General features: G+C 38.3%; 1 protein-coding gene across 5 annotated transcripts in view; it reads right to left on the bottom strand.

Moving 5' to 3' along the window:
* thsd7ba (thrombospondin, type I, domain containing 7Ba) overlaps nt 1-17,768 on the bottom strand; it is a 241,634-nt gene that overhangs the window by 82,962 nt on the left and 140,904 nt on the right. For all 5 annotated transcript variants that reach the window (XR_013805279.1, XM_079665111.1, XM_079665110.1 and 2 more), the window contains 2 exons: nt 10,960-11,118; nt 5,210-5,410 (listed from right to left, as the gene is read on the bottom strand). Coding sequence is in view for 4 of the 5 variants with exons in the window: in XM_079665111.1 (XP_079521237.1) it covers nt 5,210-5,410; nt 10,960-11,118 (360 nt within the window). In the remaining variant the exon portion in view is untranslated. The remainder of the gene's footprint in view (nt 1-5,209; nt 5,411-10,959; nt 11,119-17,768) is intronic.

Consider the following 17,768-nt stretch of genomic DNA (forward strand, 5'->3'; position numbering starts at 1 on the left):
TTGGAGTCAGCATGCCCCGTGGTGTGTGCTTAGTGCTGGGAAATGGGACAGGCTTCTACTGTTGGCTGTGCAGAGTGGGAGCTGTGGGAGCTGTCAAAACAACTTCACCAAGCCTGAGGGCAGAAAATGCATCGGGTCGGGCGAACACAGCACTTTTTCTTTCTTTCTTTGACGTAGTTTACAGCCCAATAATGTTAAGGGAATACAAAAAGCGCCCATTAGCCTCTGTGTGAGATGCCATATTATTTGATGGCAGTTTGCAGCAATCTTCAAAGACAGCATGAGAGGCAACTCCCTAGCCACTTAGCTAATATGAGAATAAGGGTGATAATTGTGTTTTTCTTAACATGAGTGTTCAATCTTTCTCCTGCCACCTGCCTGTGTAAAAAAGACAAATCAAATGCTAATGTGCACATGCAGCTTAATTTGACTCATTGAAAAGTACGTATTCACAAGAATATTGCAAGGTTTATGCAAAATATATTGAAATAATTTGGAAAATGCAATTGCAGTGAAATAGAAAAAGCAACTAAGCTACGAAAAATAACAAAAGAAGGATATTAAAAGCCTTATAATTAGAACAAAAGTACAATCCCTCATTGTATTAATATAATAACAGTCTCATTTACTGAGAGCCGAAAGACCTGAAAGAGTAAATAACACAATTTCATCAATACCTGAGGGGCTTTAGGAATTACCTCATGTATTTCCTGAGCAATAAAAGCCAGGCTGTGAGTGATAGAGGATATTTTCTGATTGCTTGAGCAGCCATAGATAATATTTTAAACCCCATCACATAAACTTTGTCGGGAAAGTGCCGTCTCTCCCCCTTCGAAGGCATACACTTTCCCTGACAGCTTCAAAAGTTGTTTTTTAAGATTTGAAATGCAGAGTAGTTTTATGCTGAGAAACTGGAAAATAAATGCTCACTCAATCAAGGAGTAAAGTGGAGGAAACACTCAATATCTCTTTGGCGCCTCTCTTTTCATTGAAGTTCACAGGCTTAAACGGTTCCTGCCCATTCCACTTTGGTGTAAATAAATATATGTTCACATCTACAAATTATTTTCACAGCTAACCATTTGTTTTTCTTTGGAATATCTTCATGAAATATCTAACAAATGCGGCTGCCCACTGGGAGCATTGTGAACCACATGGTCCAAGTGACTCAATACACGCTGAACCATTGAAAAAGGTCAGCAGTTTTTATGTTCGGGGCATAAAAGCGTGGTCCTAATGGGGCACCTTCTAAAGGACGGCGAACAATTGTTGTCAGCCAAGAAAAGCCTGACCTTTCCACATGCGCCGGCCCTCAGCAATTCATGAGAAGAACTGAGTGCATTTATATTTATTGCAGGCGAAAATGTACTACAAAGTGCCTGGTTAAGGATTTCAACATTCAGAATTCACCATTTCACATTGTGTTTGGTGGGGGGGACAGCCAATAGGCGGTTTCACACCGCAGTACTTTTCCCACAAAGGTTCATCAGAACTTAGTTCATGAGAACTCTTTAGTCCTCATGAACTAAGTACAGATCGCGTTCACACCGGAATAAGTCCCTGGGGGAAGATTAGGCAAATGAAGCCGCTGATGTCACTTCTTCTTCTTCTGCTTTGGGCTTACTGGCAGGCCGCAAACAACTTCACTGCATATACTGCCACCCGAAGTCCCCGGAGTTGGGGACTGGCTTCAGTAGAAGCTGCTAGGACTCCCAGCAGCTTCTACTGAAGCCTTCCGAGTAAATCACCAGAACGCCTGATTAACACATTTTTGTTCCGGATGTTTTTGGAGTGAACCAGTCTATGGTATGAACGCAACATTTCGGAACTATATCGGAACTAAAGTGGGAAAAGTACTGCGGTGTGAACGCACCTAAGGTGAGTCCCATCATTTAAGACAATTAGCTTTATTTATAGAGCAATTAAAAACAACTACAACTCATCTAAAAGGAACTGGAAGACATAGTAGAACACAGTGAGCAAGCACAATGAAATAAAAAGCATACATTAAAGGCCATGTTAAAACACTTTGACTTTAAATCTAATAAATATTCAGCCACTCTTGACCACACAATTACTCCAGTGGTTACAATCTAAAACTCCACACGCTGGATGAATGGAGCATAAAGCAGACTTCACGTAAATAAGAAAACAAGCTGTGGCTGAAGATGCGGGACACAGAGCGACTGACTTATTTTGAGATTTCCTCTGAGAGACAGGGCAAGCCTACATGAGCTGGATTGCAAACAGGTTCTGTTTTCTGTTTATTCTTCCCAGAGAACTTTCCCTTCTGATCCATAAACAGCTCTGAACTCCAGCTGAATCATCTGTGACTCCTCTCAAACATAGCTTCAGACAAAGACAGGCCAGCTGATTTGTTTGTAGGATTAGAAGGCAAGCTGCTTCTATACTAATATGTTGACACGCACACAAATCACAGATGCTTCCTGACATCATATCAGATTATGGTATACAATCCTTTTATCATGGCAGGAACGTCACTTCTTCCTCTCCTGTCTCTCGCTCCTCTCCACCTGTCTCATCTTGTCATCTTTTTCTTTTTAGCATTAGGAAGTGAAATTGATTGAAGCCGAGCAGCCAACAGTGCCTGTGTATGCAGGTACTTTACTCTCCACTGTCAGTCTACACATCTCTGCCGGAGCAGCTCCAAACTCCCACTGCTCTTTCCAAAGAACTGTTTACGGGCTTAAATATGTCTGATAATTATTTGTGTGAACATAAAAATAATTTGTGTGTAAATATGTGATTTGGAAATGTAAAACACCATCCACAAATGCATTTAAAAGATTTGCAAACTCACAAATAAATGTGCAAGTGTAAAACGGATCTGCAAATACGCTAAATATTTTTACAAATAAAAAAAAGATCTGTGAATATCTCTTTAACATTTACAACTTTCGATCAGGCATTTGTGAATCCATTTTGTACTTGTCGACCAAATATGCGCTTGCGGATCTCAAATCTCTGCTCGCGGATCTCACATTTCTGCTTGTGGATCGTCTTTTTACACACACGGAATTTTGAGACATATTTTCCGCCGGTCTCCGCTAAAATCTACTCGTGTCAGACGGTTATTTTCGGAAACCACGTGATGGCCTGCTGATGACGACATTTCCGCATGATTTCAAAGTAAGAGCATGATGGTTTGTTTAATACTCTGTTTTTTTATTATAATGAACAGCGGAACGTTAGATGCATTCTTTATCGCCATCACCCTAACCATGTTATAGTGATACAGTATATAGTAAGATGTATATTTTATATATATATATATAATAAAGGTTGTTTTGTGTTGATATTGGGAATATTTTGTTCTGCAGCTTTAAATAATCTCTGACCTTAAAAGTGTTTTTAGAACCTTGAACCTTTTAGCAGTAGCGAAGCATTTCTGCCTTATTCCAACATTTAAGTATAACAAAGACAAATTGTGCATCATCTCTTGTTGTGGCACGGCTGAAAGGGAGAGCTTTGTGTCGAGTCTGGATTTAGGGACAGATAGCAATTAGCGAGTGCTTTCTCAGAGGTCTACGGATGTTACATGTCAAGCAGAAAACAGAAGAGTGACTAAAGGCGTATTTTATGTTTATAAAATCTTGACCATAATCAGAAGTGCGCACTGAGATAAATTAATAATCATAGCAACTTGTCACAGTCTGATTCATCATTGATTTTAGTAAAGAAAACACTTGGAAAATAGTATACTTGTTAGGCTTTAGTAGGAGTTATGGGCATGAAGATGGTGCATTTTATTTGAAAATAATAAATTGAAACCATTAGCAGTGTCAAATCCTCAACACGACATCTGCTTCTGGGCAAACATCTTTCCTCATTAAAGTCTTATTCTACCAGAGGAACTGTAAAAACAAACAAGATGCTTCATTTCTACAACAATATGTACTCATCAAATGATACAAAACAGCCATTTCATATTTTAAAATAAACTCAAAGTATAGTGTCTGAGTAGAAATGAAAAGCATGATTTTTTAAATTAAATCTTAAGGATGGAAATAAAACAAGGTAATGACAGTGTTTTGGAATTGTATTGGACTCCTTCAATTGGGGTTTAACAGGATACAGAACCAACTGTAACCAATATTTCAAAGTAAGCGTTTAACTTGCATTACTTAACAATCTAGTCTTGACACCTATGTGACGTTTATGTGAAAATAACTCGCCATGCTTGAAAGGTGAGTCTAATAAACCAATTGAAGAAGCAAAATTAAACAACTTGTCAACAATCTCTAACAATAAATCCACTACAGATAATTTCATAAGCCTTTGCCTCAAACTCGCCAAAGCCTGAATTCTTGGTTGTCCTGTCAAAACTCATTAGACTCTCCTGTTTGCTAATAAATGTGGACCCTTCGCTGCCTTCCTGATAAACATACACATGATCCATTGTGACAGAATAATAAAACAGAGGCAAAAAAGAGTGCAATTAGGTTTATAATCTATGGAGATGAGCAATTAATGCCTGGTAGGAAGCTGTGATTCTGACTTTTAATCAGGCCAATGTTTTCGGCGCCCATAAACTCGGTGATGGACCCTCATGAATATTGCGGGCCTCGTTAGCGCTGATGTTCCTATCACGCAACGCGGGGATACGTCTGAGCACAATGGATCAAATTATACCTGAGAGTACATGCATGACAGTGTTACTGATAACTTCACGTTCCTTTACCACAGCATTGATGATTTTACTTCTCTAGTCTAAATACTGTTGCAGTCTGTGGTTATCACCCTTTTAAAGTGACAGAAACAAACATGGATCTATAATACTAATAATTTAATCAAAACCGAGGGTGACAAAAATCAATGTAGTCCGTCAGTAGAACAATATTTTGACTATACGAACGAATGGCATATGGCTAAGAGTATAGCAGATAATATTGATGACCTTTTAATGTGTAGGGAATACTTTTATTTTATGTGGTTTAAAAATTATCTTCACTGCCGGAGAAGGTAAGAGAAGATTGGTAACACTTTAATTTCTCTGTTATTTTTATACCAAGTGGTTAGCCTAGGTTGGTTTAGGTTAGCTTAGCGTTGCAAAAGACTGTAAACTAAGGGAAATAGCTGGCTTTAGCTGAAAGAGTGCCACATTAAACTACCATTAAAAAACTATTCAGTGTGAGGGTTTCCATTTTTATGTTACCTATTTCTTTATGATACAAATCGTTATCTTTACCTTCAGCGCTGATACAGGTCACATTCCTGGCTGCAGATCCCGGACCACAGGAGCTGTTATTGGGGACACATCTTTCTTCCTGGTGGACCTTCCACAGGTAGCAGGCGGGATCCTCACAGGGGATGGACTCCACCAAATGAGGGCAGGTCTCCGGAGGACTGCTGGACTCCCACAACACCTCTCTCCTCCTCTGTCTGAAACCTGACAGAGAACAGGAGGGTGAGGGAGGAAGAGAACATGGAAACATTGTCAGAAAAGCAATTGGTATTCCTGTACAAAAAAACAAGGCAACAGTGAGTATTTTCTCATACAAAGAACACAGAGCCCCTTTTAGTGAATCAATAGAAAACAGTATTAGATGTGGACTTTACCTGTCTGTATTATTTAGGTGTTCCATAATGTATACTATAGTCAGCTTCAGCACCTCTTTAAAATAAGCTCTGTGATAACCATGCAAATGTTGAGTAAATTATTAAAACATGAGTGTGAGGGAAGACAGGTTTGAATACCTTCTTCTTTTGTACCTTGTTAGCCATCTCAAGGCCGCCATCGATTTGTGTTATTTTTTTGTATAAAGCAAAACTGTATGTTTGTTGTACTGTAAGCACTTCTTAGACTCAGTTTCAGCATCAGGAGCTGTCCACAGCCTGAATAGGGTGAAACTAAAATCCATTTCCACTTCCTCCACATGCATTATTAAGCAACATATTGAAATTCAAAATACATTTCATGCAGTTTTGCCTTGTATTGATTTTGTAAATGTATGGTAAGTTCATGAAGCTGTTTTAAAAGTTTTGATATACCCAAAAAGAGCATATTGGAAAAGGGCCAGAAATAATTTGGCTTGGCTGGTTGTTGGAAATGTGTGATCTTTCTTATTCCCATCCATTTACTGTGCCAGAGTGTGCCTTTAAAAATAATGTCCTTCACCTGGATTTGGATACACCAGGCATGTGCAATTGACACATTTCTGGTAAAACTGAAAAAGCAACTCATATTAGAGTATATTTAATTGTTTGCCTCTTTTTAAGTTGCTAGGATTCATGCAATATATTCTAATATTAACAACATTTACTTCTGACTTGAAATGACCACATGTAAATTAGTGTGACAGTTTTAACACATTTTGTTCATGTTTTTTTGCTGCAACAGATGCTGTTTGTTTAAAAACGTGTTTAAAAGATTTCAACAGCACATATGTATAACCTTTCCTTATCCCACGTTCAACACAAAAAAACAAACACAAAACATACCTATACTTTTGAATTAAACCTTAAAAACACATTGTATCTTAGTTTTTAATGAAGAAACATAAATACAGAGTACGGATTTCATGGCTTGGATGGACTAATTGAATGACTGAATGGAGAGATCTCCACCTGGATTCTTTTCCCGAGAGAGAAGAGAGGAAATGCGAAGTGAGGGAGATAATGAGCAAACCGGCATGGCTAAGGAGAAGGTGGTTAAAAAAGATACCTGGAAAGTGCAAGTGATTGGGGTCAAGTTACAGTGACTCTCACTGTCTTTTCACTACTGCTTCCACTGCTTCTGTTTCTAAATGTGGGACTGCCAGCTGAGGCTCCACACTGGCATCTACTGATCGTCTCTGTAGTGGTTAAACAACGGAAGGTCCATCATAACAGCCCATTTCTAAAGGCCTCGGAAAGACGATGGGAGGTAAAAAAAGATAAATGCTTTTTTTTAAGCTGCTTTGAAAAAGGTTTGCATTTTCTCAAGATAGATCACGAGTGGAAAAAGGATTCCTCCTTGTGCCGGTACAAAAAGAGTCCTTTTTTCAAAATGTTAAGTTAAAAAATAAAAGTTGGAAAGTGTACTAGCTTTGTGTTGAAAGACAGAAATTAGCCTTTGCTAAGACTTGAGTCTTAGAAATGGTGCAGTTTGTAGTTATATGGAAAAACATAAAGGACATTTCAAGGTTTTTATGGAAAGTCAAAGCAACGTTAGGAAAACAATTCAGGTAGACTAGGGAAAGTCTAAACAAAGGTCTCTAGATCAAAGTTACATGTGCACATTTCGATAAACTAATAGATTAAATGATGATAATTAAAAAAAACTGTAAACTGATGCTGAAGCTGAAAACTGGTTGAATATAGCATACTATGCATCAGTGCATCTGACTTTTGCTAGTTCCTGAAACTTTCATTTTCCTCTAAACAGACACAGACTACAAACCTTCAAAAATAAGTACTTAATTAGCTTAATCGAACATAACACAAAACAATGGAACAGCTGTTAGCCCATTATACTCAAACATGTTCCACAATCAAGCCGGAGACGAGGGAGGCAATTCAAATGTATTTATACTGCTTTGCTGAATTATGTTGTTGGGTCTTTAACAGAGCTCCTGTAAAGTGACCTGACATGCATGGCATAAGTTGCAACAACGATCTTTAGTGTTGTCGCTAAATAGTTTTCATTGTGTGAACTAAACAATAGAAGGCTAGCATTGACATCTCTTATTGGACCTGGGTAAAGTCTATCCCCCTCTGTGTTTGTCTAATAAAAGGTGCCAATGATTTTTACAGTTTCCCCTGAGGGAGCTGGCAGTGACAAATCAGGTGCAGCAGCTAGTGGTATGACTTTCTCTGTTTTCTTCCCAGACTTGTTGTGCCAAAAATACTTATTTACTTAACTGTCAATTAACTTCTACTTCAGTTGCACAGCACCTTAGTCTAGTAGGGCTTCAGTAAATACGAATAAGGGGATTCAAAATAGAAATAACTGCAGATTTTGCACATTTTTAACAACATACTTTATGTTTAGTTTACTGTTATATTTTGTTATGCAGTTTCTAGGCAGGATTGACTTCAGATCATATTTGTCCATTATGACAATGTCAGTGAGATCTTAAAGGGGAGTTCATGTTAAATTGCCCTAAATATAGATCAAATTTACATTTAAGATTCCTTTCTTGGCTAAAAAAGCTGGATTGTTCATGACATACATAGTTCTTAGTGAAAAAATGACTTCCCGAGTGGACAACTCATGCTCTAATCTAATGTATCCATCACCAACTAAGCTTCAGTCTTTGTTGATGAATAATGATTGTATAAAATGTCTTCTCTATGCTGCAGCAGCTCACCCAGTATATATCTATATCACTTGAGCAGCAGCAGATTTTTTTTTTTTGAGGAATGCTGATTTCATCACAGCTTTGACACATGGCAGAAAGGTCCCACATTATTTCCCTCTACCGATGGATCTGTCTGACACCGGGATGCCCACTGTGCAAATTACCATCTACTGGTGTGAGTCCGATCCGGGCGCTGCTGCTCTCTCAGAGCAAAGAGTGTGTGTATTGATTGCAGTATTGCCCAGAGCATTTATTGCTGCTCAGATATAAACCGCAAAAAATAGTTTGGTGTGGGAATGCCCCTTTGGATTTTAATAATTGAAAGCTTTCATGGTCATGCTTAACTTGAGGGAAACAATGCCCATCCAGCGACTTTCAGCATACTTTTATTCAGAAATGCTCTGACTTCTAGAAGAGGCATTAATACAATTCTCTTCAACTTCCCGTACTCAATTCATGTTCCCACATAGCAGCAAAATGTGATAGGCCAAGATAAGTTGGAAAAATGTGAAAAGCACAAAAAGCTTCTGCGAGGCAATTTAAATTTGTAATTTTCCGGGAAGCAACGCAGCAGCTGCATAAGCACCTTGGCTGGTCGGCTCTTCTACCTGAACACTGGACTCCCTTGGGTCTGTCGGTTAGAGGCGGATCAGAGTTTATTCTGAAGTTGTGAAACATAAAGGCTGAGTGTACATTCAATAGACGCAAAGAATTCCCTTCAGCTCAAGGACTACGGGCGAACGACTTGGATCATAACAACGCCCTACTACTCAATAACTGTTCATTGCTTCGCAGACAACCGAGCTCAGTGCGAGTGATTTTCTATTTGTTTCATACTCCATCGACTGTGGATCTTTATGAATGCCATCAAAAGATGCCGTGCCACAGGAGAGCCCTGTGCGAAACAGCAGATGCTGGTTTTTCCACTCTTGGAAATATATTAATGACACTTTCTGCGAGAGATGCCGGCTCATCCCGTAGAGATCCAGCGTCAGGGTGTGTGGGCACTGACCTGAACAATCCACACTTCAATCGCTCCCCAGGGGGCTTTCATGCACATTTACTCATGGCAGGAGCGAGGTCACGTCGCCCTTTTAGCACAGCGCTAACACACCAACAGCTCCTCAACCCGCTGAAACACACACACTACGCTATGCACACAATGCCTCTCGAAACTAGTCAGATATGACACTCGCTCACCTGTGAAAAAAGACAAGAACATTCTGACAGCACGGGCGCGCCGAATACTTGAGCACACACACAGGCATAGAGGAGGCATCTTATCTGCTGTAGCTCCTCTAACCCCTCCTGGGACTGAGAGCTGAAATACAGGTGTGCTCTCTTTCTGTCTTTCTGCAGCGGTACTGTCTTCTTCCAGGGCACGCTTCTTTTCAGCCAGCTTCTTATCAACAAACAATTTACAATTCAAACATTTACTGCCTCTCTCTGCTGCTCTGACAAAATCGCCTTCTCTCTAGCAATACGGTACTTTCTTCTAGTTTCACTGTTGCAATGTATTGTATAGACATTAAAACATGGTGTAACGCAATTTTTTTTTAACTATGTTAGTTCAAAGCCCCTTGTTGAGCATATTGAAGGTACTCATCTCACAATTATTCCCTGCACAGCTGATGGTAAATCTACTACAGTGTCTGCAATAGAGCTCAACTTTAATTGTGTTTTGACTGAGTGCTTATGATTTCACCACTGGCCCATCTGTGCAAATTATCAGTGTCCATTTAAAATCATCTCAGCTTGTTAGCTACAGTAGCTATCTGTCGTTCGGATGGCCTGTGTCCATCCCTCTGTCCATCCATCTGTCAGACACGATTCGGAGAGAACAGCTAATGGAAAACGGTTGGAAGGCATGATGCATCTTGGAATCCATTTTTGTTGGCGTTTAAAATATTACCGTTTTTTTGTTGGATGGTCACATTATGCTACAGCAGCTATGCTTTTTCCAATGTGCACATGAGCTATCTGATTATAACTGATGTTAGCAGTAATTGGTAAATAATCGTACAAACTGGTAATGGTAACAGACTTTGTTGGTACTGTAGGAATTGATATTTGTGAAAACCTTGACTATAATCACTTTCTAAAATAGTATAATAAATTCCCGCCAATAATTATATGGTTTTAGTTACATTTGTTGGTCAGTAGGAGAAGAGGAAAAATTCTGGCCTGATTTTTTTTTTTATTCATGAAAGAGAGTTATAAGCCAAGATAGAACCCATTTAAATGTGTAATGGATCCAAATCAAGGGGCTGATACACAAACATAGTCTCACTTTTGTTGATATAGGGGGTTGCATTCATGTGCTGGCTGAAAATTCCCGAAAAAATACTTACAGACTGGGAAAAGTCACATGAACGCCCCTCCAGCCAGGACAAAAACGTTGCAGCGTTCATGTTTATGACTCATATCCACATTACGACTCAATGCACACATACTAAGGAAGATTTCCCTTCTCTGAAAACGGGACCATCTGAGAAGCGCCTGTTTACAGCATGAGCCTTTGCCGAGGCGTGTGCTCACCACTTTAGTAATTCTCTGTTTTCAAACATGTTTCAGGTATAATTACTATTTTCTACAGGTGGCTCTGCAAACCTTTCAAACGCTTGTTCTCTCTCATACTCAATTAAGTCCATCATACCTTTCTTCCTCTGTGGTTCTTTGCAGTTGTCATGTAGGCAGGTGCCCCAGGGGGACCACTGGGAGAGCAAGCAGAGGGGCTGGCAGGGGATAGAGCACTGCTGAACGGCCGAGGGGGGGTCTTCACCCGCGCACAGCCTGCCAATCACAGGCCTGGACACTGAACAGGAAGAGGAACACAGACAAGGAGCAGGATTAAATCAGGATCAGACACAGGCAGTAGTGGAGTGTGTGGTTTTCAGTTATTAAAACAATCTAAGAAAAGAGCAATACAAACTTCTTTTTTTTGCTAAAACATGCAGTTAATACTGTAGATGAATACGGAGGTGTTAAAAGACACATAAGGAACAACAATACTAAAACAAATAACTAAATGGGAAAATAGCCAAACCCAATCATTTATTTCAATCACTGAAAGATGGCACTTTATAAAAAAACTTCAAACTACAATGACTTATTTTGACAATGTGAATGTTTCCATCACATATTTGCATATATATAGAGAGAGAGATATTGAAAAATACGAAGAAGGATCAAAGTCTTCAAATTGAAAACATATGTATGTATGTTAGTTGTCATTTTGAAGATAGGAGAGTATGTATTAGTGAAAGCTACAGTTTCAAATATGGTGCATTATGGTGAGAAGCAGGCTCTATTTAGCAAAGCTTTTTGTGCCGAAGGAAATAAAAGGAGGAAAGAACAGAAGGGAAATTGCTCTTCTTATTCCGTGTCTGGCTCAGGAGAATATTAAATAGAGGACAGTCACCAGCTATGGGAGTAAACAGGGAGATATTAAGGCAATACACGGTATTACCGAGGCACCGATAAGCATGGCTGCTATCATTTGGAGATCAGAGAAATCTCAGCAACCTGTAATGGGCTCTGACATAAGTCGCTCACGCAAAAAAGAGAGGGTACTTTCTTCCTTTCCACAACACTGGGATTTATTCTAATCTAATATTCCATTTTGATGCACCTCCGCATTTCATTGAGAGGCACATTTCCATTTATATGAGAGCCCAAAGAGAAATTCACTAAATGTCCACCGTGCATTTTGTCTTCTTACCAAAGTCATTTACATGGTGTTTGATCTCCTTTGTTAATATTAGATTCTTGCTTAACCACGTTGATAAAGTGAGTTGCACAGATTTGTCTGCATTGTTCCGTAGATTGAAATGTCTTTTATTTGTCGATTGCATTACTGCAGTAGACACTGAAGCAAATTGTTTAACACGTTATACCAGGAGCCTTCCATATTGCAGGTATGCAGCCACATCTGTTTGCATTAGCTAAAGCTGTGCCGGTCACGTCAAGATAAACATTGCAGTTGACGTATTGATCGTTGTCCCAAAAATCCATTGGTCCAAAGAGCTGTCTCCATTGATATTCTATTTTCAGCTAACATATTTTCACTGTCCAAATACACCTTGAATCCACACATCTGCTGAGATGAGGAGGCGTCCCACTGCCAGAAGACCTCATGACACATCGAGTAGGCACCATAACAAAATAGGGTTGAGGCAAAATGAATGTGTTTTTATTAAATACATGGTTATGTTTATAAGGCAGAAGTGTGATTAGGAAAAAAAGCACCTTATAGTTAAAATTCATAAAAAATACCCACTGTGCTTAATTAAAAACATAAATGAATTATTTGGTTTGCAATCCCCTGCGATTTTTGAGATGATTTTATGAGCCTAAAACTTTTGTTTTGTCTGATTGAAGTTCCATGTATTGCAGTTATTTGTGAAAGTTTGAGAAAGTAATTAGATTAAATTAAAAAGTAAGTTTACTTAACGTCATGAATAATATATGGCAACAAAAAAATAAAAAATACTTTGACAACTTATAAAGCCCTATTAGGCTTTTGGCTTTAGCCTTGAAATGAGCATTACAGAGGCTGAATGGGTTCTGGGGAAGCCCTCAGTGACAATACATAAACAAAATAAAAATCAATACAACCAACAAATTAGCAATCATTGACTCATTATTTAACATTTAACTGATTTTAACTAATTGAACCCTGCATTATTATAATTTCACATTTTTGAACATGGAGGTGATCACTCGAAAAGCATGTATAAATCTTACATTACAACTGTTGTATAAACAGCCGAACAATAAATAAATAAATAAAATAGCCTAAAACTAGACAAATTCTGATTCATATCACAAGCTGGTTAGCAAGAACGTTTAAAATATAAAACCTGGCTAGACATTAACCACTTCATTTCATCATGTTTCCTGAGGGATGTATTGAAAAGTAGAAGAACCCGCCGTCTGGCTACACCTTAACCATCTCCACCCTGAGCTTAAAATGTCAAAACTGTCTTTAAGACAATAAACCTCAGTATGAGTTGTGGTTCTCTCCAACTGATTGAAATAACTGTCTCCTAAATATACATTCTCTATATTGAATTACTTCAATATCGTAAGCCACCTGTCTACATTAATAAAAACTTTTAAAATCTGCATGATACTAAGACAAACGCATAATAACTTCTCCATAATTCACAGGGGGAAGGATGATGAACTTCCTTGCAATGTTCAAAGTAAATCAATTCATCCACTTATTTGATCAAATGTGAAAACACACTGCCCTGCAAGTCTGTATGAACCCCATAAGACCTTTCTACTTATTATTTGAAACAATAACGATCTTAAAATCCAGGTCAGTAACAATTACCACCAGACTCAGGGACAGTTTTATCCCACAGGCAACAAGACAGCTAAACGCCTGAGCTCTGTAAAGTGACTCCATAAGCATTCATCTGTTGTCATTTAACAATTTATTTATCTAAATAGTTATCACTGTAATAAACCGTATTTAATTTAATCTTCCTGAACAATATTTAATTTTACATTCTGTTCTTGTATATATCATATTCTATTGTCTTGCACTATTTATTTATTTTTATTTTTATTATTTGTATTGTTTATGTCTTATACTGTATAACTATGTTGCATTTGTGGAGGAGCTCGGGACATAAGGTTTTCATTGACATTTCTACACTCAGTACACTGTATCTTATGGGCATATTACATTAAAACCTTTGAATCTTGAATCTTTGAATCTTGAATTACACATATATTATACAATGCAAATCTCTCTGTGTCCACCCCCCACATTAGAGTGATTTAGTCAGTTAGATTTCCCGCACTAACATAAATGGGAGAAGGAGGTAAGACGGAAAATGAAGTAAAATTGTTAAACAACTTTTTGGGCTAAAAGAATGCCTTTTTCATGCGTACATTTATATAAATTATTAATGCATGACAACCGTTTAAGAGGGACATGTTCACTATTACTCAACTAAGAATCATGTTAACAATTATGGCGAGCTTCCAGTAAGGACTAAAGCCCTCAAAGAAATGTAGTTTCAGGAATATGCTAAATTGTGATCTGTTTGTAATCTGATAAGAACTATTAGGGTTCTAATATAATAAATATTACTGTTGAATAAAACTTAAAACGTTTTATCCCATCTTTGTAATATATAAACAACAACCTCTAGTTTTTTTATTGAATCACTATTCCTAGGCAAAGGATAATGATAAAAATGAATTGATGGTGAGTATCTTAATAAATCTATAACGATATTTTGGACCTGAGCAGGACAAAGTCATTCCCAGTGCCTTTCTTTCACACACCCACCCACCCACCCACACACACACACACACACCCACACCCACCCACACCCACACCCACACCCACACACACACACACACACACACACACACACACACACACACACACACACACACACACACACACACACACACACACACACACACACACACACACACACACACACACACACACACACACACACACAGCTGTGCTCACGGGGAGTTATTTCATCTTCACTGGCTTGCTCAATTATTTTCATCTGTGAGCGTTACTGCCTCGCTGGCCCGGCACAGACACTTCCTGGTTACTCCGCTGGATCCCTAGCAACCTCTTATACAGTATTTACATTTCAGAATTGAGAGAACTGTCTGTTCGTCTAACACTACTGTATAAGAAAGCATTTCTTAGCATTTACCAAAATGTCAAACAATCTCTTAAAGTGTAATGAAATACACATCAAAGAACCAGCTTCTAATCAAGTGCAGCTTTACTGTTTAGCGTTAGTGAGGGTTTTTTATTAACACAACTATCAAACTTTGTTGTTGTTTGCTGAAGTAAAAAGCTCTTTTTCACATTGAGTCCCTGATATTTAAAATGTAAGCTGCAGTATTTTATAGCTCAAGAAAACACTCTCTGAATAAACAGACTCTTTTTGTGTGCTTGGACTTTCAACATGCTTTAGGGACACTCTTTTGGGCCTTAATAACCAACATAATGCCCTGCTTCTAACTTTGACTTTAATCATTTATGCTCACAGCTTATATCAAAAACATAGCATTGAGTTTAGACCAACAAGTCGTCCAACTCATACGACCAAATAGGTCGATTGTTCAAGCGCTTTTTACGACCTATAATCAAGTTTTAAAGTTTCCGACCTCTAGTGCTCCTGTTGATAGCAAACTCTCCGGTGGGTCGTATATTCACAAATAACCCTCTCTGGAAAATCCTAAATTATAGGATCGTTTGGCCATTAAAATGCTTTTTGATTAGATTTCTAGCGAGAAGTGTATATTGTACTTTTAGAATCCACGTCCAGTGGATGTGTAGGATCTATAGTTTGATAGATATTACGAAGATGGTTTGAGGTCTCGCCAGGAGAACTTGTATACTACGTGTTTCCCCCTATTCATTTCTATTGACGGCAGCGTCCATGTAAAGTTAGCGTCAACCCTCACGGGGTGAAAACAGTATTTCCGGTCACAAAGTTTTCATAATAAAACCATATTCCCCTCAGTGTCAAATGATTTTACAGTGATGTCTGCCGTACTCATCCAATAAAACACATCAGTTTATCCATTTTAATTACACGACATTAATTGGTTTAAATTGTGTACACTGCTTTTGTATTTTTCCCACAGGTTTTTCCCTTTCGATTCTGAGAAACACATTTCTTTTTTCAGAGGTTTTGATAAAACATCGAACTACCCATAATCCTCAGCTATCGTTGAAGCCCGGTGATTGGATGTTTTAGCCGCAATGCAAGTTGGGATATGGTGTTTATGCGATGTGAAATCTGAAAAATAAATGTAATAAAAGAAGAAAATAATACTTTATTCCGAGTGTGCTTGCTGTAAGTGAAAGTCATCACATAACGGCATTGTAATACACGGTTCGACTGCATTAAATATTAAACATCTGCTGTAGTTCTTTATTTGTAGAGCCCTGATTAGAAGACCTTTGGACAAACAGGAAGAAATGCCGCCGAGACTGAATATGTGACATAAACGAAGGAAATAAAAGGAGGAAAGAACAGAAGGGAAATTGCTCTTCTTATTCCGTGTCTGGCTCAGGAGAATATTAAATAGAGGACAGTCACCAGCTATGGGAGTAAACAGGGAGATATTAAGGCAATACACGGTATTACCGAGGCACCGATAAGCATGGCTGCTATCATTTGGAGATCAGAGAAATCTCAGCAACCTGTAATGGGCTCTGACATAAGTCGCTCACGCAAAAAAGAGAGGGTACTTTCTGCCTTTCCACAACACTGGGATTTATTCTAATCTAATATTCCATTTTGATGCACCTCCGCATTTCATTGAGAGGCACATTTCCATTTATATGAGAGCCCAAAGAGAAATTCACTAAATGTCCACCGTGCATTTTGTCTTCTTACCAAAGTCATTTACATGGTGTTTGATCTCCTTTGTTAATATTAGATTCTTGCTTAACCACGTTGATAAAGTGAGTTGCACAGATCTGTCTGCATTGTTCCGTAGATTGAAATGTCTTTTATTTGTCGATTGCATTACTGCAGTAGACACTGAAGCAAATTGTTTAACACGTTATACCAGGAGCCTTCCATATTGCAGGTATGCAGCCACATCTGTTTGCATTAGCTAAAGCTGTGCCGGTCACGTCAAGATAAACATTGCAGTTGACGTATTGATCGTTGTCCCAAAAATCCATTGGTCCAAAGAGCTGTCTCCATTGATATTCTATTTTCAGCTAACATATTCACTGTCCAAACTTTTCCCCATAATGACTGCCTCGCTGCACATTATCCTGTTTATTACACGGCCAGATACTAAACAAACTAAGGAATCGACTCCCAATATTAATTGAAATGATTTTATTAACTTGAATGATCGTATTTCTTCCGCTAAGAAAAAAAACTCTTTCTCTTTCTTGAGCCGCGAAGAAAATCAGTATACAGTTAAATCCATCAACTTCTTTCTGCAGATGTGAGCGTCCTTAACAACGGTCAATAAGTCCTTGACAGCGGTCTGTCTGTTCTGGATTAAGTAGAAGGTCAAGGATAGAAATATAGAATAGAAAATATCAAGAAGATACTGTAGTGATCTCTACAATAAAACAGTTTAGTGCAGGACGTCCAAAGATATTAATAGGAGGATGTGCAAAACAGACAAACTAATAAGGCTTTATTTAAACATTAAAGAATACTTTAAGGTCTTATTTTGAATAAGAACAACACTTTGGGGGTATCAATAGATACATATTAAGTCTGACAAAGTACTTAACGTCTAATAAATTGCATAGTTTATTTTGGCACTTGACAATCACCTTCCCTGATTTTGACTCAGGTGTAACCAAAGTCTGCTTTAAGGGTTTTTTATATTTCACATCATTGATCAGAATCTACAAAGTAACTAAAATAAATGTAGTGGAGTAAAAATACCAGGTTAACCTCTGAATTGTAGTGGAGTAGAACAAAGTAG

The sequence above is a fragment of the Notothenia rossii genome, assembly GCF_949606895.1.
Source record: "Notothenia rossii genome assembly, chromosome: 2".
NCBI classification, from domain to species: domain Eukaryota; kingdom Metazoa; phylum Chordata; class Actinopteri; order Perciformes; family Nototheniidae; genus Notothenia; species Notothenia rossii.